This window comes from Pygoscelis adeliae, unplaced genomic scaffold (assembly GCF_000699105.1).
Source record: "Pygoscelis adeliae isolate BGI_AS28 unplaced genomic scaffold, ASM69910v1 Scaffold190, whole genome shotgun sequence".
In the NCBI taxonomy this organism is placed as follows: Eukaryota; Metazoa; Chordata; class Aves; order Sphenisciformes; family Spheniscidae; genus Pygoscelis; species Pygoscelis adeliae.
Window position 1 is genome coordinate 889,909 of NW_008823922.1, and position 21,337 is coordinate 911,245.

The window sequence follows — 21,337 nt, forward strand, 5'->3', positions numbered from 1 at the left end:
GTGATTTTAAAAGTTTTATCCTTCCCACTAACATCTCAGATGCAGTTCGGCATCCTCTGTGACATCAGATGTTCTTCAGAGCGAGAACAGGATGCAGTGATCTCGCTCTGAATGTTTGTTTCCTGGGCACTGCTGCACGCTTTTAACCAGGGCTTGTGCTTCAGGTAATCAAGAGCTAAATTCTGGTAGAGAGGGGCTGTTGTGGTCGGGGCAAGGTTTGGAGGCGGTGGGGCTGTCACTGTTCCCTGTCTTCACCTACTCACCCACTTCTACCACACGTCTGCACAAACAGACAAGAGGCCTGGGCAGCTCATGCAGCTACAGGAGTGAGTCATATCTTCTCTGTTCAGCTGCACAGCCTGCTGCATAGTCAGACTTTTATGAGCATGAAACAAATGAAATGAGTATGTAGTACAGGCTAATTTATATTTCTATCAAAATGCAGTTGATTGTTTTCTGTCAGTGGTTCTCATCGGCAGTTAAATGATGGGCTTAGAAAGCTGTGCGTCTCCAGGGGTGGTCATAACAAGAAGGGATACACTGATGTTTGCTGTCTGAAGCAGTCTGTTAAGTTCCCAGATCAGATGCTAGTGATATTTTTCAGCTGAATCATTTCTCAAATACTTCTTGGAAGCCAAGTATTTTGGAAGAGGCATCCTTTCCGCACTGCACTGTAGCTGCCTCTCCTGCTGTCAGCCAGCTCACGCAGAGGAATGGGAGACCGGATGGGGGACCGCAGAGGGATGAACAGCAGAACACGCTTTTCTCGTTCCCTGGAATGGGCAGGAGAGTCTGGTGCCAGAGCAGGCCACAGCTTTAACAGCCACAGGTTTCCCATGTGTTTCTCCCAGCTCGGGGGTGCTCAGAAACCCCCCTGTCTGGAGGTAGCCTGCTGAGCAGTTCCTCAGTTTCATGTGAGAAATGAAGAGGGACTCGCACCCCTTTGCTGTAATAGTGTAAGAAAATTGTCTTACCTTCTTGAAGTAGAGGTTTTGGACTGGATTCTCAGCTCTCATTGGATCACTTCAGTGATTTTACTTGAGATCAATGGTAATTTTGATGTTGACTTGAGTGGAGCTAAGATTTCACTACATGTGCACAAAGCGGATGTAAAGATACGTTATATCAGTAACTGGGGACTTCCCTCCCTCTGGGTGGCAGGGCTGGCTGCCAGCCCCTTCTCCATCAGCCCCCCAAAGGGGCAGCCCGCTCTGCCCTGCACTTGCTGCATGGCAGATCCTGGAGCATCTCGGCTTGGTGCAGTGAAGGGCTGTTGCTACGTGGAGCTTGTTCCTTGCTCTCCCAGCTACTGTTCCACTATTCCTGAGTGACATGGTACAAAACCCACATAAACTCTTTTCAGGGGGCCTACCTGAAAAACAGGATCTGACAAAAATGAGTCTACAGAAGAATAACTACAAATTATTAAAATCAAGGTAATAGGGAAGGGTTAGCCCTCATGAAAACAGTAGCTTGTATTGTGTAAGCAGGAAAAAAGAAAACCAATGTTAGCCCTTTTTCCCAAGTGTGGTTGTCCCCTGTTCCTCCCAGCCCATTTTTCTGAGAAGGCCTGGCCATTTGCAGTGCAAGTGGCACTGAGTTTTTAATGCTATAAAATACTATAGCAACACTGTTTTGTTTAAATACGATTCAGAAAGGAGGTCATGTTTATGCTGAAGACCTGCTAATTGCAAAATTTTCTCCTTTTATTAACCAATGTGTTCATGCTGTGTAACGCTGACTAGTCAGAGTGCAGAGGAATGATTTATATTATGTTGAAGAGGTCTGAGCATTTGACCTTGTAAATGAATTCCCAGAGACAGCTAAATACAATGCAGTAAGTAACAGGCTGTAATTAGGAAGCAGAAAGAGTTGTATGCAGTTCTGGTATCCTGATGTGGAAACTATCCAGGTGTTTTCAAGATCCTTGGGCAACAGTGTTTTGCAGCAGTGAAAGAAGCTACTACGTCTATTCAAGAAGTTACTAGCAAGGAACTGAAAGAAAGAGAAACCTGGGAAGTACTTACAGGACTGACAACATGATAGAAAACATAGTTCTGAGGCAGAGATACACAAAACCTTGTCTTTTATTTAGCGCTGTTACTGACTTGCTGTCCTGGTTTCGGGACCTGAGTCCTGACAGCTTTCATCCCCCACGAGGCCAGTGGTACAACAATCGGGTTTGAAATGGGCTGGAATGAGCAGAAGCTTTGCAGAATTCTGTGTTTTTCCTTATTTCTGAAGGATGGTTATGTTTGTTTCAGAAATGTGTGTCTAAGTCTCTCAACGTCATAAAAGGAAAAGAACAAAACATTGGGTTTTTTGGGGAAAAGAACCCAAACATTGTTCTTTGGTCTGATAGGGAATTTGAGCAAATAGTTAAAGGTGGGCATGTAAAACACATTTAGTGGAAGAGGAAGAAAACCCCTACATTTGGCTGGAAAATGCTGGCACAGTTTCAGCAAACCAACCAAATTATTAAACAAAAATAACATGTTATCTGTACTTTTCCATAGTTCTTATGACTGCCTGTAAGAAAGAGGAAGAAGAAACTACCCTACGTAACTAAGATGCATCTGCAAAGCAAAGGCAAAAATCCTGCCTGCTTCAGTCTTCTTGTGAGACTCGAGCATTGTTTGGGGCGAGGTTTATAAACTGAATGTGCTAGAGCATGAGTAATAGCTGTGTGCTAAGTTCCTCCTGGCTAAGTGACCAACCGTCGTCAGCTGTCAGTCTCCTGGAGCACCACAGCAGATAACAGGAGGGTCTTCCAGGCCCAAGCAGCAGCCAGGAGGTGCGCAGGAAGGCATGACAGAGGCAGGTTGACGCTGCACACAGGGCAGAGGAGAGCACCAGTGAAGTCCTGTCCCTCCTGCAACCTGCGGTGCGCTAGGCACCACTTTGCAGGGCGTGTTTGTCTGCATCTTGTTTTCATCAACCAAGATGACAGTCAGCAAAAGTGCGATGGATGGGGGTAGGGATCCTTTTGCAGAGGTCAGAGATGCAAAGAGTTTCTTCAAGGCTTCATATTATAAACAGGATTCTGCTGGGGAGGACTCTGTTTTATAATGTAGATTGTAGCAGGTTATAAAAACACATACACACACACACACACTTTATCTGTGACATTTATCTGTAACTTATGTTATTGTTCAGATCACTGATAAAGGCATTAAGGTGCATAGCCAATGATGGGTAGGGAAGGTCCCACAGAATCGCACCCACTCAGCAGTGATTTCCTTGCGCTGCTGTGCTGTGAGACTTCAGCTAGATGGTTCTCGTGCTACTCTGCATAGGTCGATTCTGCATTTGCCTTATTTTTAATTATTTCATGGTTTAGAAAGTAAAAGGATTTAGGGGGCTTTTACAACTAAGTTTGTAATATTTCTCAAAGTTTGACAAGAAGTCATTTTTATAAAGCCTTATTCATCAGCATTTATTATATTATCTCCTTTTATGTTTTTATTATTTGGATTCTATATTGGAAGCTGTGATAGTTCGACTTAGAGTGGTGTGTTCATCTGGCAAGTTTGTAATTAGCTACTTCTTGCCGTTACGTGCTTGAAATGTTTGTTAAACTGCCTTTCTTCCTGTGTTGGGAAAACCCCTTAAGCATTTTAAGGACTAATGAAAATAAGTGTTAATTGTTCTGGAGGCACTTTGGCCTGCTCTCTGGAACACCTGGATGGATGCAGGCTATCCAAACCTGCTGCGCTGTGCATGCGCAACTTTACTGCTGGCTCTTTTAGCACCCCGCTGCAATGGAGTTGAAATAGAAAACCCCAAACTGTTTTGCAGTCCTTTGAATTGACATCTGACTTTTTCCTGGTACAGAAAATGCTATGTTTGCATTTGCCACATTATTTTTGACGATTCCATAGAACAGCATATATTTCCAGATAATAGCATGCCAATTCCAAAAAGTACGTTTCCTTTTTATCCTACGTTTTTTTTTCTAAAGTATGTGTTCACTTGAGTCATATAGGTTGTAGATTTCCCCTTGTATTTTTTGTACATTCTTCAGTTTATTGCCATTGCTCATTCCTTCACTGTGATACAGTGGTTCTCATGGGGGTTTAAAAAAAGAGTTCAGCAGTGCTCTCGGGAGTTGTTTGTTTATAGGTTGTGCTGAGTGGCTCGTACAGAAGACAAGGAAGTTGCAGGAGGGCCATGTCTCCTTGTCCTGCCCAGCAGCGACACCTAACTGCTCCGAGTGCGCCAAGCCCAGGTGCCAGGAGAAGGGGGCTGGAGACCGGGGCTGGGCCATCTGGAGAGGTAGGTACCTGCTTGTTGACATTTGTGGTGAGAGGGACTCCGCAGTTTGTCATCGTCCAGAGCCCACGGGCAAAGAAGCTGTGTGTTGGTTGCAAAAAGTGAAACTCTGGCACTACAGAAAATTATTAAATCCGGTAGTGAAAGAAATTACCCTGTAGAGGTCCTTTTCCTTGCTGTTTGCTGGAGGGTCAGCCAAACTGGCTGATACAGGCAGGCACTTGAGCTTATGAAGCTGTGTGATATAACTAGGCATGCAGAGTCCTCAGGTTTAATCTGTAAGTAACAGCTTTAGGAAACCTGCTTCCAGCAAATTTCTCTGATGGGAATGATCTGATTTCTCATAATGTGCAAGCTCACCTCGAAACCTTTCTTTTGGTGAGATAATAACAGAGCAACCACTTCCAAAAATGTGGTGGGAAATTGGTCTCCATGTTGCTGTCAGTCTGGGAATACGTTGGTTAGGGAGCTCGGAAGTTAGTGTGGAGGAAGGACCCCCCGTGCTCTGTCTGCCCCACGCACACACCACGTAGGTCTGACTTCCTCAGGAATACAGGGCTTGTTCTTCACAGTGATATGGTGGGAAGATTTCCTTTACATTTTGACAAATTTAGATAGCATGTCACCGGAGTGGTTCTGATAATCGTCTGGGGGAATCTGTTCTCTCTTAGCTCTTAGGAGATGTGCCAATGTAACATTATGGTGAAGCCTTGTCTACAATGTCATTAAGGACAGATACGTCTGCATGAATTGTGAACCAGCTACTGAGGTGCTGCTAAGAGTTTACACACAGTGGGGCAGAGCTCAGCCTTGGCCAGTGGCCTGAGGGCTTACCCAGGATCTCTGGTGGATTTGCAGCTCCTTGTATAAAGACAGTGTTCCTTTGACTGTGCTTCTGATATATTTGATATTTTCTTTCTAACTTTAGGCATGTCTACACCAGCTGGAGTGTGAGCTATGGGTGCTGCCTTGCAGATAAAATGTAGAGCCTATTTCCACAAAAAATCACGGAGGGCACTCTATCTCCGAAACTATGTGTTTAAATTAGGCAAATTTATGGAGGAAAAATCTGTCTGCATCTATTACACATGAAGATATAGGCACAAACTCCTGTCTCAAGAAATCCTTATGCTGCACATAAGGAAGCAGAAAGTGTATAGGAAGAAAATTATCACTGTAGGCGTCCCATTTCTTTCCTAAGCGTCTGCTATCAGGAAATCTCAGAGACAGGATACTGAGCTAGGTGGATATCAGCCGAACCCAGCGGGGCTCATTCTTATGTTCTATTTATTTATCTAAGAAGGACCGGGAGGGAGCCATTAGCTCATTTTTACTTTGAATACGTTCCTTTGATTTTGAATGAGGGATAACTTTACCACATTACTGTGGAGGAAGATACCTTGTCAAGAAGATGAAGGAAGGTTGTGAATTAACATGCTTCATCACCCCACTCAAGAGGCCCAGGAGGCAAACACTGTATCCTCCAGCTCTTGAACAGCACTGGCAAAACTATTTTCCAAACTTTGTAGGTTGAAAACTGCCATATTTGAGAATGATTAGAGCTGTTTTCTCTTAGAGCTGGTTTGCCTTAGTTGTTAGAGAGAGAGACCAGTGCAAGAGCCTCACAATCATAGAGAAAGCTAGGCTATGGGTCTGACAGCTTATGGTTGATCTGACGCTTTACAGATGCATACTGTGTGACAGCTGCAATGAATCAGGTTATTAGAGGGACTTTCTGCTCCCTAAAGCTTATTTATTCCTGCCTTTCTCAAAAGGGCGGGTGGGGAAGTGTAAAGCCTATCAATGAGATAGAGGAGAGGGCCTGAGGCCAGACAAACCAAAACATTTGGAGATTCTGCTAATGCTATGAAGATGAAAGGAATCCCCAAATAAAAAGGAGCCAGAGACATATTTAGCAGAGCCTCATTCCTAAAGAGCCAATTGGATGTAGGCAGGAAGGTCTCCATGCACTCTCAGAAGTTGTTTTTCCTTATAAAGTAATGGCTTGTAATGTTATGAGCAAAGGGGTTACTTTATTCCCAGTTTTCTATAGCAGTTGGGATAAGACTGCAGTTTCTGCCCTCCTTTACCAAAAAAGAATGGCATCTACGAACTGGTGCGTGGCCTCTGAGCTGGCACTCTTCAGGCCAGCTGAAGTCCATTTCCTAGGCCTGGTGGCTATACTGCTCCTGCTGCTGTGAAGTCCCAAGCACGTTTCGTGTCCATACAACAATCTGCACAAGTTACTGAAAAATAAAGAACTTCACTTAAGGAACATGTAGCTAAGGGTTTCCACTGATATCTTGAAAGGTGCTTGAAGTCAGTGGGGAGGTTCCCAATGTGCATGGGAGCTTTGCTAATATCACTATAAAGAGAGCAGGGAAAAGGGTATGAAAGAGGCAAAATTATTTTTTCCACTTATTTTCCTTTCTCTGATCATACTCTGGACATGCTGCCGTGATGGAGACTGCAAAATGGTTTAGCACGGGCAAACAGAGAAGTTCTCAGGGGAAGCCAACTAAAAACCATAGTTTGTGGCTATGGATGCAATGAAAGAACCAGAACCTCGGGATAAAGACACACCAGGCAAATTGCGCTGTGGCGGTTTCCATACAAATGGGCGGGATTAGTGCTGAAAGATAGGCAGCAGAAAGTGGTGATGGAAATGGCCTCCAGAGGGGAAGCTAAACTACTTTCAGAAATGGTGTTGTATTCTTTTTCTTGCAAAAAATTTTATATATGTTTGGGCTAAGCTGGTATGTGTCCATAGCTACAGAGGAGGGTTCAGAGGTTTGATCCCCAGCATTTAGGCTTGGCTCTCAGAAGACTTGTTCTGTTCAGTTCTCTTTAGGTTCTTATTCCTGTCTCATGCCAAGTACATTCTCCCCTTTCCCCCACCCCTCTGGCAATCACCTGTGTTGCTGAGAAGAAAGGTGTAAACTACTAATGTCATTTTTTCCCATGTGTTCTTATCTGTAGTCATATCTGTGTGATCATACCTTGAGCATGGAATCACTAAGAAGAAAAGAAATACCTATATTCTATAATGTCCCTCGAGCCGGACTGACCTAATTTCCTTGCATAGTTCACCTGTTTGCCTTCCTTCCTTCCTGCCCCGGCACCTTCCATAACACCCCGGAGACGAGCTGCCTGCTGAGCCCTGGCTCTCCGCTGTGTGCTGGAGGCACGGTTGTGCAGCATTTCCACATTTTTCCTGTGCTGTTCCTGTGTATCCATCACTACTGCTCAGTCAGCCTCGGGGCTTACTTCTCCCTTCTAGTCTGCATAGCCCTGTCTCTAACAAATATCCTTCGTATGGTAGGTCCCTCCAAACAACTGGTGTCTCCTCTTTATCGCTGTATCAACAACTGCCTGCTCTGAACGAGACTCTGTGTCAGCCGTATCTTTTTCATGAGCACCCTGAAAGCTGGGATTCCCACATCTTTGGTGCCCATGACAGGAAAGGTGATGCGTGATCCCCACCCAAATAACCATTCCTCATAGCAGCCAAGGGGCTGCTGCTGCCATCATTGCCACCACCGGTAATTGTGGTACACACCAGGCTAAGTTTACAGGAACTGTGAGGAAGCTTAACAGAGGTACGAGGGTGTCTGTGGTATCTGCATGGCCACTGCCTCCTATAATATCCACAGAGGCCTCTTGTAGAAGACTGTTGCCTGTATTTCTAGCTATGCTGAGGTGCAGTGTGAATGGTTTACCAGTTCTACTGAAGGGTTGTTTACTTGGCTCTGCAATCTCATATGTGCTGTATGCGCTAAAGCATCATCACCAGTAAGCTTTTTTGGGAGCGTGAACCTCTTCTCATTAAGGTGAAGAGTTTGGATTCTTTTGGATTTTTGTCCCAGTCTTGGTATTTCCAAGGAGAAGTAGTAGATGATGCTTCTGAAAACCTTGGATTATGTTTCCTCCAATCTAGGAGGTAATTGATGTTTGTATCAAAATCAGACATGATACTGCAGTGAAGGTTCTGCTGTGTGAAATTCTCCTTCCCCTTGACCTGAGTTCCCTGATCTAATACCATATGTTCTATGCGAGGTATGTAATTTTTCTCAGCTGTGTTTTTGAGTGTTGTTTGAAAACCAAGAATTTGGTTTTCGCTGTCCTTTGAGTGTCAGTGGAAGATATGCAAAAAAGGGTCTGTTTATATGCTCTGTTGTAGGCTGCTTACCTTGGTGGTTTTTCCACACCCCCGCTTTTTTTTTTTTAATTTTAAATATCTCTTATCTTTTGCCCAAGGGCTGGAAGTGAAATAATAAATAGCTTTTGCATGGCTCATGTTCCAGCACTTGCTAGCTTCTGTTTCTGACCCTCAAAGGCAGTTACATTCCTTAAAAGTTCTTTTCCTTAAAAGTTAAATTCCTTTTGGTTGTCAATCCATAATTCTGCCTATCTGCTATCTCTACTAGTGGCCTAATCCTTATAATCTCTACATCAGAAAAACTCCCACTGCGGTTGTATGGGAGATTTTCTTGCATTAAGACTACTTAATTAGGCAGCAAACACTCTGTAAGCAAACACATGATGCCCCTCCTCAAGACTCACAAAGCAAGGATCTCACTTGGATTCTCACGTGTTTCTTCGCTTGTGTGTGTAGAGCAGTTTTGAATTTGTAATGGTTTAGTATTGGAGTTTAGAGATACTGATTTCTGGTCTTTAGTACAAACTTAATGACAAAATATTGTTGACTATGAAAGGGCTGCTTCGCTAGAATCAGCCTGTCCAGAGAACAGCTGGCTACAGCTGTAAAAATCCAGTTCTGTGCTGCAAATAACTTGTACAGTGAGAACCCGTGCTTTATTCGCTAAAAATATGTTCAACGGAAAAACTAGATGGGGGTTATAAATTTTAACAACCTTTATTATGAACAATTTGAGATGAGTTTACGACGGTCCAGGCTTGTGGCCATCAGTGGAGTAGCACTAGGGCGAAGTTGGCCCACAGGTCCTAGGGTTTTGAAAATAAGCTGACAGAGAAACAGAATTGATTCTAACCCATTGCAATCCAGAGGGGATCATAATCTTTTAACAGAACATTTTCACAACCTTCAAAGACTTCACTGTGAACCCTATACAACAGCAGGTACTTTTTTCACTACCCTTAAACCTATGGGCAATATTTAGCACACAAGCAAAATGCCGAGCTTTTAAAGAGACTTTGTAGCAAAATTCAGCAGCTGTTTAGCTTGCCAGAAATATTTTCATTGTTTTTGTCAAAATCTTTAATGAAAGCAAAGTGTTTCTTTAAAAACACCTTCCCTCTTATAAATGACTGCTCTTCCAATTTGTCTCTCTGCCTCTTGGATGTTACTATGGAGGCCTGGACCTCTCTTGTTTGAACACACGCTCCTCCTGCCAGAGGGTGTCTATTGCGGGCACACTCCATCTCTCTGTATTTTAGCAACTCTCCTGAAGTTTTAAAGTGTTTATCTTACACAGCTGAAAGTCTCCTCCTGTTTCATGAGCTCTACACTGGAATGCAGTGGAAGAGACCCAGGGCCTGTGGCCACCCAGATTAGAGGTTTTTGTAATAAGGTCCCTATATGGTTTTGTTAGAGACTTCAGCTCTGTCTCTGTCTGTCTCTGCTCCTTGTTTGGGAGGCCAGTGGGAGGAGAAGAGCTGAAGGGGCTATATAACCTCAGAGCTTTCAGATACAGAGTGCACCGTCCCAGAGCAGCAATCCCCAGCCAAGCACTGTCAGGGTAAGTGGCACTGAACCAACAGCATGATTTACAGATTGCTGGAGGACTTCAATTAAATAATGTCAAGTGGAAGCTATTCAGGAGGATGTACTGCCGTGCTGTAGTTTACTTAAGCAAACTTACTTACTTATTAGAGTTGAATTGATAAAACGCTTGTAATATCTATACTGAGTTGTCTTTATTTTATAGCACTTCCAAAAGGGAAATAGAAGTTCTACCTGATGATTTTGCTGATTCCACCAGCACTCCAGCAATAGCATAAAGACACAGTTTGTGTAATGCCATGGCTGGAATTATAGCTATATTAATGTTTAAATGAACCCATGTGACCCTGCGGTGTTAGTTTTGTACAGAACAGAGTTCCTGAAGGGGTGAATTTGCCCGCTGTGTAGTAGGGCTTCTCAGCAGGTTTGCTTCAATGCTGCTAACTCAGTGTAATGTGACATGAGTGTTTTGGGGAATGTGACTGTAAGAAGAGCTGGAAGCATGCAAAATAGCAGTTCCTAATAGGATACAATGAGGATGCGTGTGTATTTGTCCTTGTCTCCATGTATATGAAACTAGTGTTCTGTAAAATGCCAAACATTTCATTACGGAAAAGGCTACACACAGTATTTCTTGTGGGGCAGGAGTTCTCTTGGTAGCTTGTTGTGGAGATTGGTGAGGTGATTGGTTATCTTTAGATATAAAGCAGGTAGAAGAAAGAGGCTAAATACCGTATGAATTACTTGGGAGAAAAATTTCCTTTCTTCCACAGTGCTGAGTGACGTTTGCTGCTCTAAGGTGTTACTACTGCACGCCGTGGCAATCCTGAGCTGTAACTCATTGGCTGGCAGCAGAGCGCCCTGTCTGAAATCATTCAGCTTTGATTTTTCAACTTTTTGTGCTTTATTACTAAATATGGTTTTCATTTAGAGTCTACTAAGCTCAGAAATGTAGCCTTTCCTGCCCCCTTCTTTCCCCTCCCCCAAGTGATTTTTGGCATTGCATTAGCTGCATGGGTTTGAGCAAACCCCCTGACCTCGAACTCTGTTCCAAAAACAGATGGTTGAAAAGCCTATTTCCTAATTAGGAAATGGTTTGTCCAAACCAGTCTGTTCATTCATGTTAGATAACAATTGTACTCCATTCAGTAAATGTTTGAATATAAAGAACCTGTTTTCCTAGGAGTTTAATAAACACAAAAATTGCAACCTACTTTCCTTTCCCAATAATAATGATAAAATATCTGTTAATGAATGTTAATGAATAATGAAAAAACATCAAGTTAGGATTTCCCTATCCTTGTCTTCTCCTGGGAGCTATGCCCAAGCAGCCTGCAGGAGCGGGGCTGCAGCCCTGTCTCATGGCTGCCTGGCTGGGGAGAGACGGAGGATCTCAAATGAAGAATTTGGGAGAACTGTCCGTGCTTGTTCCATCCGGTGAGGAGGCTAAACAGATTGTGGGCTCTGTTGCTCATCAGCCTTGGCTCACCCTGACCCCATTCCCACTTTGTCCTGCGCTTCCAGTATTCCTGTGGCAGAAGCTTTCGGGGACTGCGTGCGGAGCCAGCTGGTCTGTGGATGACAGCTGTCTCCTTTAGCTGTTAACACACTGCAATTTGTTGAACTCTGCATGGAAGCCCAGGCTCAGAGCTAGCCAAGTGATTCCCTACCATGCTATAAATTGTAAGCAAATAGTTCTTCTTGAGTCCTGGTATTCAGTACTTGTTTCTGTAATTGACTTTAATACAAAGCCTTCAAAGCATTTTTATTACCCATATTATCTTCCTGTTGCCAGAGGAGGACAGCAGTTTCTTTTTACTGAGACAAGGAGCCAACATAAATTGCTCTGCCACTCTACAAATGCAGTTTATTAGCTCCTTTGAAATGATGATAGACCATACGCTATGGCCTGGTTTTAAAACACGTACTGTCTCTGACTTAATTTTAAAGGCAGGTTATTTTTTCTGAGTGACTAGGGGAAGGCTGGAAAAGGCTTTTTTTTCCCCCTTTTTAATTGGGAACACTTCTTCTCTTTTAAAAGGTTAAATGTAAACTTAATTGGCCATCTTGACCCAGTGGGTTAATATCTGCATCAGGAAAACACCACTGGTACATGCCTAGCATTTCATGTAGTTAGTCTTTGGCAAGCCCAAGACTGGAGGGGGAAGACCGAAGTCCTCTTACCTTTGACAGCTTTCCACACGTGTCAGGATTTTGTCAGGGTGATAGAAAAGCGGGGGAAGTTGTGCTGAATCCGATGCAAAGGGATCTTTGTTTTTGCAGCTGTCAGTCCAGTGTTCTCTTTTATCTCCCACCCACCCCCGGACGTGGATTTTTGTGACCAAATTTAGGTAAACATTTGCTGCTCACTGATCTGTCTGCCCATGCTGCAGGACTAGAAGTCTCCTCTGGAATCCCCTGGATAATCTCTAGCACATATAGCCCTCTGGCAGACATGGTTGAAACCTCTTGTGCTTTCAAAAAGAAGCCCGTTCTCTTGTGTGGCCCTGCAGGCCAAACTGGTGCCATACCTCTCTTTGCTGCTGCTGGTTGCTTTCATACAGCTGCCTCTGTCTTCAAGGGTGGGTCTGCTACCTAAGTATCGTGGGTTTTGGTTTTGTTTTTTTTTTTTTTTAATTCTTTCCTGCTGTTTTTCATAGGGCCATTTTCTGTCTGGAGGGCCTGAGGACGTTGACGTAGAAGATGTGCGAGGAAGAGGACAGCACTGCCCTCGTTTGTGACAATGGGTCAGGGCTCTGTAAAGCCGGCTTCGCTGGGGACGATGCTCCAAGAGCAGTTTTCCCTTCCATTGTGGGTCGTCCCAGGCACCAGGTGATGAACTGCTTTGGTTATTCCATACAAGGCTTGTAGAAGGCGTTGCTGCCCCATCCCCAGCCCTCCACCCCAGAGCCACCTTTTCCTGTGTTTGGGGCTAGCCCAGCCCCGGGTGATCTGTGTAACGCAGCATTTCCAGGCAAAATGAGTCCAGCAGTGCACTCACCTGAGTCAAAGCAGGTCTCTTGCCTTGTGAGAGGAGTCCTTCTAAAATCTTTCACTCCCTTATATGCCCTCTTCTGCCTGTCCCTTAATTTTGGATTACCCAGAGAACTTGGTGAGTAAAGCTAGTTTAAAAAAACCACAAAAGCCCAACAAGAAGTATCTGGAAATTTTGACTGCCCTAATAGCTGATGATAGGTGATGTGTGGAAAACTAAAGGAGGAAGGAGAAGTTTTCAGTCAGCTTCCTATTACCCTTCCTGACTTTATTCATTTAGCTGTATCACAAATGGGCACCTGTCTAGGGTTGAGTTTCTTTAGCTTCAAGGTTTACATCTGAGTATCTGATGTATTCCAGTCGATTTTGATAGTTTGCAAAATACATATATTATCTGAGCTGTTAAATATAGAGAGTTTCTGAGCCAGATCATCATTAGCATGAACTAGAGCAGCTTGGCTAGGCCACCACAAACTAATCCTCCTAATTAGTAGATCCACCTAAATGCTTCTATGCCATCTAAGGACCTGGTGAAATGGGAAGATGTAAGTAAGATGCAGTACTTTATATACCCAGAAAATACATTTTAAGCTCTTCAGGGCAGAAGAAACGTGTACCTAATTGAGGCCTCTGGGCATGAACATAATTGAAAAAAAATATTAAAATGCCAGCTTCTGTAGATAGTGTGAACGGTATTAATTGCTCAAAAGCAAGCCATGCAGTCACAGTGGAAACAAATACAGCAGATTTCTAGAACCTTTCTTTCCTGATCACGTATCACGGATAGCATTAGTGCCCTGAAGGAAGGATCATCCCATCATAAATTGCAAATCCAGCTTGCTTGTTTCTAAGACAGGGCAGTTAGAGATGCCAAGGTTTGGAGTGTGTAATGACTAAGTTCTGATGAAAGTATTATGCACTCAAAGCATCCTACTATATACTATTTTTTCCCAGTATTTCTAACTTTAACATAGAGATTACTGTATATCCAGAGTAGTTTCCAGCTTCTGGTCCATGGATGATTTCTACAGGATCCATGAAAATACCTAAAAAGAAGCCTGTACCAGTAGATTTAAATTGTCTGTCTCTGATGGCAATATTATAGTGTTCAACAAGAAGATTAAAAAATGTTGAAATTTAAGCTTTAGGAAATGTAAAGTGTGTATTGCTCCGTCTTGACCCTTAGATGGCACAGCATCACTTTCTGCTTTTACTCCACTTTATTATAGTTTAGCAGACAGTTCAACCCTAAATAATAATGAACATTAAAACAACCCTATTTTTCCAATTAAAATTTTGATGAGTTTAACATTGTACTTGTGCTGTTTACTTAAACTGTAGTGGAAACATGAACTCCAGAGGTTTAAGTGAACTAAACATTTAATTTTGGAAATTAAAAAGCAATGAGTAATTTTCCATTCATTCGTATTTGTATTTTGTAACTAGTATCACTGGCAACTGGATTTATTTCACAGCTAATGTTCTATCTACTTTGTGACACCTCTCCTTGAGAGACTAACTCCATTTGTGTTATTTTATAGGGTGTGATGGTTGGTATGGGTCAAAAAGACAGCTACGTAGGTGACGAGGCTCAAAGCAAGAGAGGAATCCTGACCTTGAAATACCCCATAGAACATGGCATCATTACAAACTGGGATGACATGGAGAAGGTATTTCAGTTTTTAAAAGTTGATATGTATCGCTGGTAAACAGAAATACTTGAACCAAATGTTTACAGAATATCCACTAAATTTTAGATGAAAGCGTCATGCTATCAAGTATGGTTTGACGAGAAGGTTGTTAACAGCAAAGGTTAACTTGCATCTAAAGCTGAAGTGTCACTAGGAGTATGTAAAAATAGTTATTGGGAGTTCTTTTACTCCAGCATGATCTATACATCTTTGCATTAGCAAAGGAAGGGGGAGAAAGGAAAAAAAAGAAAAAAAAGGAAAGAAAAGGAATATCCTCAGTTTGCTAGTAAAGAAATGGAATTTAAGAAGGTATGTGTTTCTGCAAAAATGCAAAGCATGTATGTAATTTTGATGTGAAGGGCACTGTTTACACACATACTTTTTAATGCTTGAAAGATTGGCAATATTGCAGTGCAACGCATCCATTTCAGAGCTGGTACTTGGATGAAAAGCTTCCAGAACCATGTTTACAGTCGTAGTCTGTATGGTTGATATAATTTCTAAGATGGTATTTCTATTTAATATAGTGCTGTGGAAATAGGGCTATTTGGAACAGTCGGGACATCACAACACACTGCAAGTGTGTGGAGCCACACAGGACTTACTGACTCTCATAGCATTGTATGTTTTACTTGGAAAGACAGCAAAACCTTTCAGCTGCCAAACCTATCAACCAGTCTCTAATCACCACCAGCTTGAAAACAAGCTTAGAAAAAACTTTTTGGCCTTTAGAAAGTCTCTGGTGTTTTTACTTCTTATTGGTATATTAACCTCCCCATTGCAGCCCACTCGGTCTCCGATTTTTACAGCTGGTAGGAATGAGCCATGAGGAGGCGATAAACACAAGTTGACTTTCAGCCTCACAAACCATTTGCCTTCATTTCTTTTTGTGAATTCTTGGGCTGGCCTCTACAAACCGAAAGACAAAACTGTTTTCAAGAGACCCGTTATCTATTGAGCTCTACTGCATAGGTCTGCATATGTTCTAGAGTGATTCTGAAACTGTTTAACTTTCAATCATTACTGAAATAGCATTGCTGGAACCAAGTCTGTCCTGCTCTGTCTCTCCTACTGTAAGAATAACTTATTTATTCTCATTAACTTATGTGTCCTTAAAAGAAGTCATATATTCCTGGCAGTAAAACCTGAGAGTAGTGGTTTTCTTTCTCCAGTTACTTTGGTAATCTGTATGAAGGCAATAAGAACAACTGCATGAGAAACATTACTAGCCTATTTCTAGGGCTGTAAGCAGGGTTTTGGAGCACAATACCTGGCTGGAAGTGATTCTGAGCTGGTGGTTGATAGTGTTTCTTTCCTTTGGCTTCTCCCATTGTTCTCAGATCTGGCATCACTCTTTCTATAATGAGCTCCGTGTTGCACCTGAAGAACACCCGACTCTACTGACTGAAGCACCACTGAATCCCAAAGCCAATCGAGAGAAAATGACCCAGGTAAGCTCACACGGAAGCTATGGAATAATTCCAACTTTGTGAATTCAACAGGATGTGAACTTCATCATTTCAGTTAGTCATGCTGTCCTGTAGTCTCTCTCTCTTAGTTCTGGAAGATGGAAAGTGCATAGTGACCACCTGTCATGTTTGCATATTATTACATTTACTTTAGAAAGTCGGTGCATCCCCTTTGAATGTGAGTACTTCAGTCTGTCCAAGCTTTATGTCATCTTAATCTGTTTTTATGCCCAGGCCTATTACAAATTTATCTTTGATATGTGCAGGTGTCTGTATTCATATGTTAAAGATACTGGTGAGATACAGGGAGATGTCTTATAGGACAAATATTTTTGGATTTAGATTTTGTATTTTCCTTCCTTGTTATTAGCAACCATCAAGAAATATGAAAATCTTGTCTTCTCCCTCTCTTTCAGTATATTGCTTCAACTAAGCTAAAAACCCGAGTGTTAAGGCAATTATTTTAATTGCATTTCAGATTATGTTCGAGACTTTCAATGTACCAGCCATGTATGTAGCTATTCAAGCCGTTCTGTCCCTCTATGCTTCTGGACGTACCACAGGTAGGCCTCTGGGGAAGACGGCATAGACATTTGAAATAGTTAAGTGTGTTGATGTGCACCTGGGAACGAATCGTGTGTTATCTTCTCAAAGGGATTGTGCTTGACTCTGGGGATGGTGTCACCCACAATGTGCCAATTTATGAAGGCTACGCCTTGCCGCACGCCATCATGCGTCTGGACCTGGCTGGCCGTGACCTGACAGACTACCTCATGAAAATCCTGACGGAACGTGGCTACTCCTTCGTGACCACTGGTAAGGACACGCTGCTGGCTGAGGAGGAGAATTCTTTAATGCGCAGTGTTTCTAGCAGCCTTAGAAGGACTAGCAGTGGTTCTGCAGCTGATTGGACACAAGAAGGAATCTAACAGCAAAGTCCCCTACAAGACTAGCAGAGGATTTGTTTAAAAAATGGGGGTGGTGGGGGTGGTGTGTGTGTGTGTTGGACAATGAAAGGGAATAACCTGTTGACATGTCTGGGTCCTTCCCAAATGCCATTCTAAAGATTGAATCCTCTTGACAGCGGAGCGTGAAATTGTCCGTGACATCAAGGAGAAGCTGTGTTACGTGGCCCTGGACTTTGAAAATGAGATGGCCACTGCTGCCTCTTCCTCCTCTCTGGAAAAAAGCTATGAGCTTCCTGATGGTCAGGTGATCACTATTGGAAATGAACGCTTCCGCTGCCCAGAAACCCTCTTCCAGCCATCTTTCATTGGTAGGTTGAATGATTGTTCTGCCTGGGTAAACTGCACATAAATACCGAGTCCCTGTTTTCTTTTGGTTGTGTCCCATTGCTAACTCACTTAGACGTATACACGGGTATGTCCTAGCACCCATTATATAATAATCTTTTAGAACAGCTTTATTAATATGGTGGGAGGAACTTCATGTCAAACAACAAGGCAAAATGCTTTCCCAAAATAAACCCTGAGTGTTTATTCCTGGCTTCTGGCATTGGGCCCATGCCACTTTGTATGTTGTGCAATTGGCTACTATGAGAAGTATGGCTGCAAAGCCACTTTTCTGAGTAGTGTGAGGATTGTAGTTTGAATGTGCTTGCAGGGAGGTGGTGTGGAGGGGAAGCACTACTTTTATTTTTCAGAAAGACTGCTCCAAATCCTGAATCCATGGTTCACCACATTTGCAGAGTAAAGCCAACACAATGCAGGCAAATCAACAGCCAGAAGGCAGAATCCAGTGTCGGTTCTGCCAATGAGCAGAATTTCAGCTCAGAAATAGATGAAGTAGTTGCATACTTAGAGGTATTAGGACATATTTTGACTGTTCTGTCTCTGATCTGGCTCAATTAAAAAAAAAAAAAGAAAAAAAAGAAAAAAAAAGAAAAAAGAAAACAAATGATTCCAAGACCATATAAGGAATTCTTAGGACATTTGAGATTGTCTGCAAAAGCCTAGTGGAAACTTTACTATTCCACACCCCTAGCTTTCTTTTTAAGGAGGAGTTGTGTGCATAAGGGGGAGAGGAGGGCTGTACACCAAGGAACTCCTAAGCAAATAATTTAGACAGCTGCAGAATGACTTTCCAGATTTTCACAGCTCTGAAGACTGACGTCTTCCAAACAGACACTAAAGTTCTTGTCATCAGTTCTGCGCTAACAATTTTAAGTCTCTATATGGAGTTGCTCCCTCAGTGTTCTTCTGTAACTTCCCCAGGCATGGAGTCTGCTGGCATTCATGAAACGACTTACAACAGCATCATGAAGTGCGATATAGACATCAGAAAGGATCTTTATGCCAACAACGTGCTGTCTGGAGGCACTACAATGTACCCGGGTATTGCAGACAGGATGCAGAAGGAAATAACTGCTCTGGCTCCCAGCACTATGAAGATCAAGGTATGGTGCAATTATTTGTAGACTATTTGAGTTGGCATGTACAAAGTCCTCAAAAATCTAATGAAACATAGCAACACTTTACAAAGTAAGTGCTTTGTACATACTTTGAATCATGTCTGTACCTTCTAGCAAGTAATCACCACCTGGTAACTTTGTCGCTGGAAGAAGAGAGCCTTCTCTCCTCTCATTTCCTTGTTCACGGTGGATTCTGCAAACTGCCCCAACATCGCCAAAGAATAGCATGGACCCAGCAGCATAAATTTTCCTCTGGGGCTATATGTGCGCTTCCTCAGCCCTTTTTGGCTGATGGAGATGGGAAAGAGGAAATGCTGGTTTTGTCCTTGGCCTACAAGTTCAGAAAAGAAAGAGTCTCTGACAAGCCAGTCTTCCTCCTGCTGCTTCAAATCTTCTGTTCCTTGCTTTGCAAACATTTTATCAGCTATACCAATAGGAGTGCTCCACAGGTCACTCATTCTTCCAAGCCCTCCTGGGCTATCGTTAACTGCTCTGGAAACACGTATCTCCCCTTTTCTCATACGCAGGCATGAATACACAAATGCGCTACTCTTACTGGGCAGACTGACTCAGGCAGAGAAATTGAGGATTTACACTGAGACTTAAATAACAACTTTTTAACTTTACTGCTTGCAGCAATGGCTAACTGTAATGCCAGGGATGACACTAGCACATAGATACAGTGTTTTTGTTCATATCAAATATCACTGCTTTAATATTTTTGTGTAACAAATGTATTTTATTCACAGTGGGCAGTTGTGCTTAATGCTTTTATTTTTTAAACAGATCATTGCTCCTCCTGAACGTAAGTACTCCGTCTGGATTGGAGGCTCTATTCTTGCCTCCCTGTCTACTTTCCAGCAGATGTGGATCAGCAAACAGGAATACGATGAAGCTGGCCCATCCATTGTTCACCGCAAATGCTTTTAAATTGCTTTATCTTTATGTCTCCTTAGTGTATTACTGTGAATGTATTCAGGAAAATACATTCTTATAATTTCATTCCATAAATTCTTCATCATAGTGACTCTAATTAATTGGATACTATGTATTTTTTTTTGAATAAATTTTAAATATGCTATGAAATTGCTGCTCCTATTTAAAAAAAAAACCAAAACCCATGCATTTGTGGAGGTACCATTACAGCTGGTTTGAAGCTCCATCTTGTGACATGAATTTGTTACTACACTATACCGGGCTTAATAGAAAAAGTGGCACCTTTTGCTCAATGATGCCAATGCTAGAAAATGCTCAGCTATCAGGCTGCATGTGGTCAAAGTTTAGCCTCAGTAAACATTTTAGTCTGGAAAAATCAAGACTGGTTCTGTTTGCAAAGTTCTGGGCAGTACCAAAGGAGCGTAGCGTCTGTTTGATATCAGGATGAGCATAGACACTCTGCTTTGTATCTGCTCTATCCAGAAATATTATCTATCCGCATCACTTCTTAATTCAAAGCTGTCATGCTGGAAAAGCTAATTTTTTACAGTGTGTGGCCCAGAGGTGTACGATGCGTACTACAACAATGCTGTGTGTTTTCTTTAAGGAAACAAAACCTGTTCCTTTGGGAGCGTATCTAAACACTAACATTAGATTGAACACATGACTTTCCTATCATATGCCCTCAGGATGAGTACAGCCTATTGTTTTTATGTTGCGATTCCTGGCAAGGTCTAAAGGGTAATTAAGCTGGCTTAATACACTTTCTCTTCAGAACTGGGTTTTTTTTTGGGGGGGTGTAATGTAATCAAAGTAGATAAAATAACTTAGGCAACTGATATTCAACTAGAAGTATATACATAGAAGCTGAAGCCAGTAATACTGTCTTAAAAGTATATATATGATAAAGAATTCACTGAGACAGACCTGGAAAAGGTCAGTTCTAAGGAACTTGCTGCAATCTGTGTTCATTAGAGTTCAGGATAAAGGATGCTATTTATTTTTGTTACCTAGTTTCCTGTCTAAACTCAATAGTTTACCTCACGTGCCTGTTACTCGTTACCTTTCGAACTCTTTGCAACAGCACCTGTTATTTACCATGTCTGCGTAACCCCTGGGTTCCAGATCTTGTCCAGCTTCTGACTGTTAGCACATATTCCAAATTTTATTGTACTAACCTTATTATTTAAAGTATAGGTCATCTACGTTCTTGGAACAGATACTAAATAAACTCTTGTTAGAGCAAATAACTTTGTATGGTTCTTCCTTCTACCTCTATCTAGATCTTTTTATCTAACTCTAGATAGATCCAGGGAATCCCTTTTGGGATAAGAACTTGATTTCAAATAAAAATCTCTACTAGAGGGTTGCTGGAGAAGACACATTTCTCCAAGGGACTCTGATGCATCTCTGCTATGCCAAGATGTGATGAGGGTCAGCTCTCAGGTAAAGGACTTGCGTTTTCCTAAATGTTTTCTGCTTAATAACAACCGAAACTTAAGCTATACAAAGGTGGAATGAGGAAAAGGATGAAAAAAATCACCCAAACTGATGTCTTTGACTCTACTACATATAATGTAAATTCACTGAAGCGGTGAAGAGATGTACATAGCTGGAAGTCACAAAAAGGCAACCGCTGTTAAAAATCCCTAATTCTCAAAGCAATTGATGCCAACATGTGACGAAAGAAACATGGCTTGTTTCAACACAGTTACTGTTGTTTGAAGTTCATTTTATTGTTATGTTTCATAGGTGAGATTTGTTTACAGATTCAGGGGTAATGCCACTGAACTCCATCTTGACAGAGCAACAAAATAACTCCAAAACAGGCTAGAGCAAT

General features: G+C 42.3%; 2 protein-coding genes across 2 annotated transcripts in view; one reads left to right on the plus strand and one right to left on the minus strand.

The window, feature by feature from the left end:
* Nucleotides 1-4,328, minus strand: part of FAS (Fas cell surface death receptor) — a 24,130-nt gene extending 19,802 nt beyond the window's left edge. Inside the window, exon 1 of the mRNA XM_009320538.1 lies at nt 4,284-4,328. Within this exon, the coding sequence (XP_009318813.1) occupies nt 4,284-4,328 (45 nt within the window). The remainder of the gene's footprint in view (nt 1-4,283) is intronic.
* A 5,618-nt stretch (nt 4,329-9,946) lies between these two features.
* ACTA2 (actin, alpha 2, smooth muscle, aorta) lies at nt 9,947-20,739 on the plus strand. The gene is made up of 9 exons (XM_009320191.1): nt 9,947-9,992; nt 12,637-12,808; nt 14,512-14,640; nt 16,002-16,112; nt 16,609-16,693; nt 16,785-16,946; nt 17,215-17,406; nt 18,365-18,546; nt 19,348-20,739. The coding sequence occupies exons 2-9, from the start codon at nt 12,680-12,682 to the stop codon at nt 19,489-19,491; spliced, it is 1,134 nt and encodes a 377-aa protein (XP_009318466.1). The 5' UTR covers nt 9,947-9,992; nt 12,637-12,679; the 3' UTR covers nt 19,492-20,739.
* The last annotated feature ends 598 nt before the right edge of the window (nt 20,740-21,337 follow it).

What these genes read in the sequence shown, in the direction of transcription:
- ACTA2 (XM_009320191.1), top strand. Translation starts at nt 12,680, where the DNA reads ATGTGCGAGGAAGAGGACAGCACTGCCCTCGTTTGTGACAATGGGTCA. An exon ending in ATCGAGAGAAAATGACCCAG is followed by an intron (nt 16,113 to 16,608) that starts GTAAGCTCACAC and finishes ATTGCATTTCAG; the next exon opens with ATTATGTTCGAGACTTTCAA. An exon ending in TGCTTCTGGACGTACCACAG is followed by an intron (nt 16,694 to 16,784) that starts GTAGGCCTCTGG and finishes ATCTTCTCAAAG; the next exon opens with GGATTGTGCTTGACTCTGGG.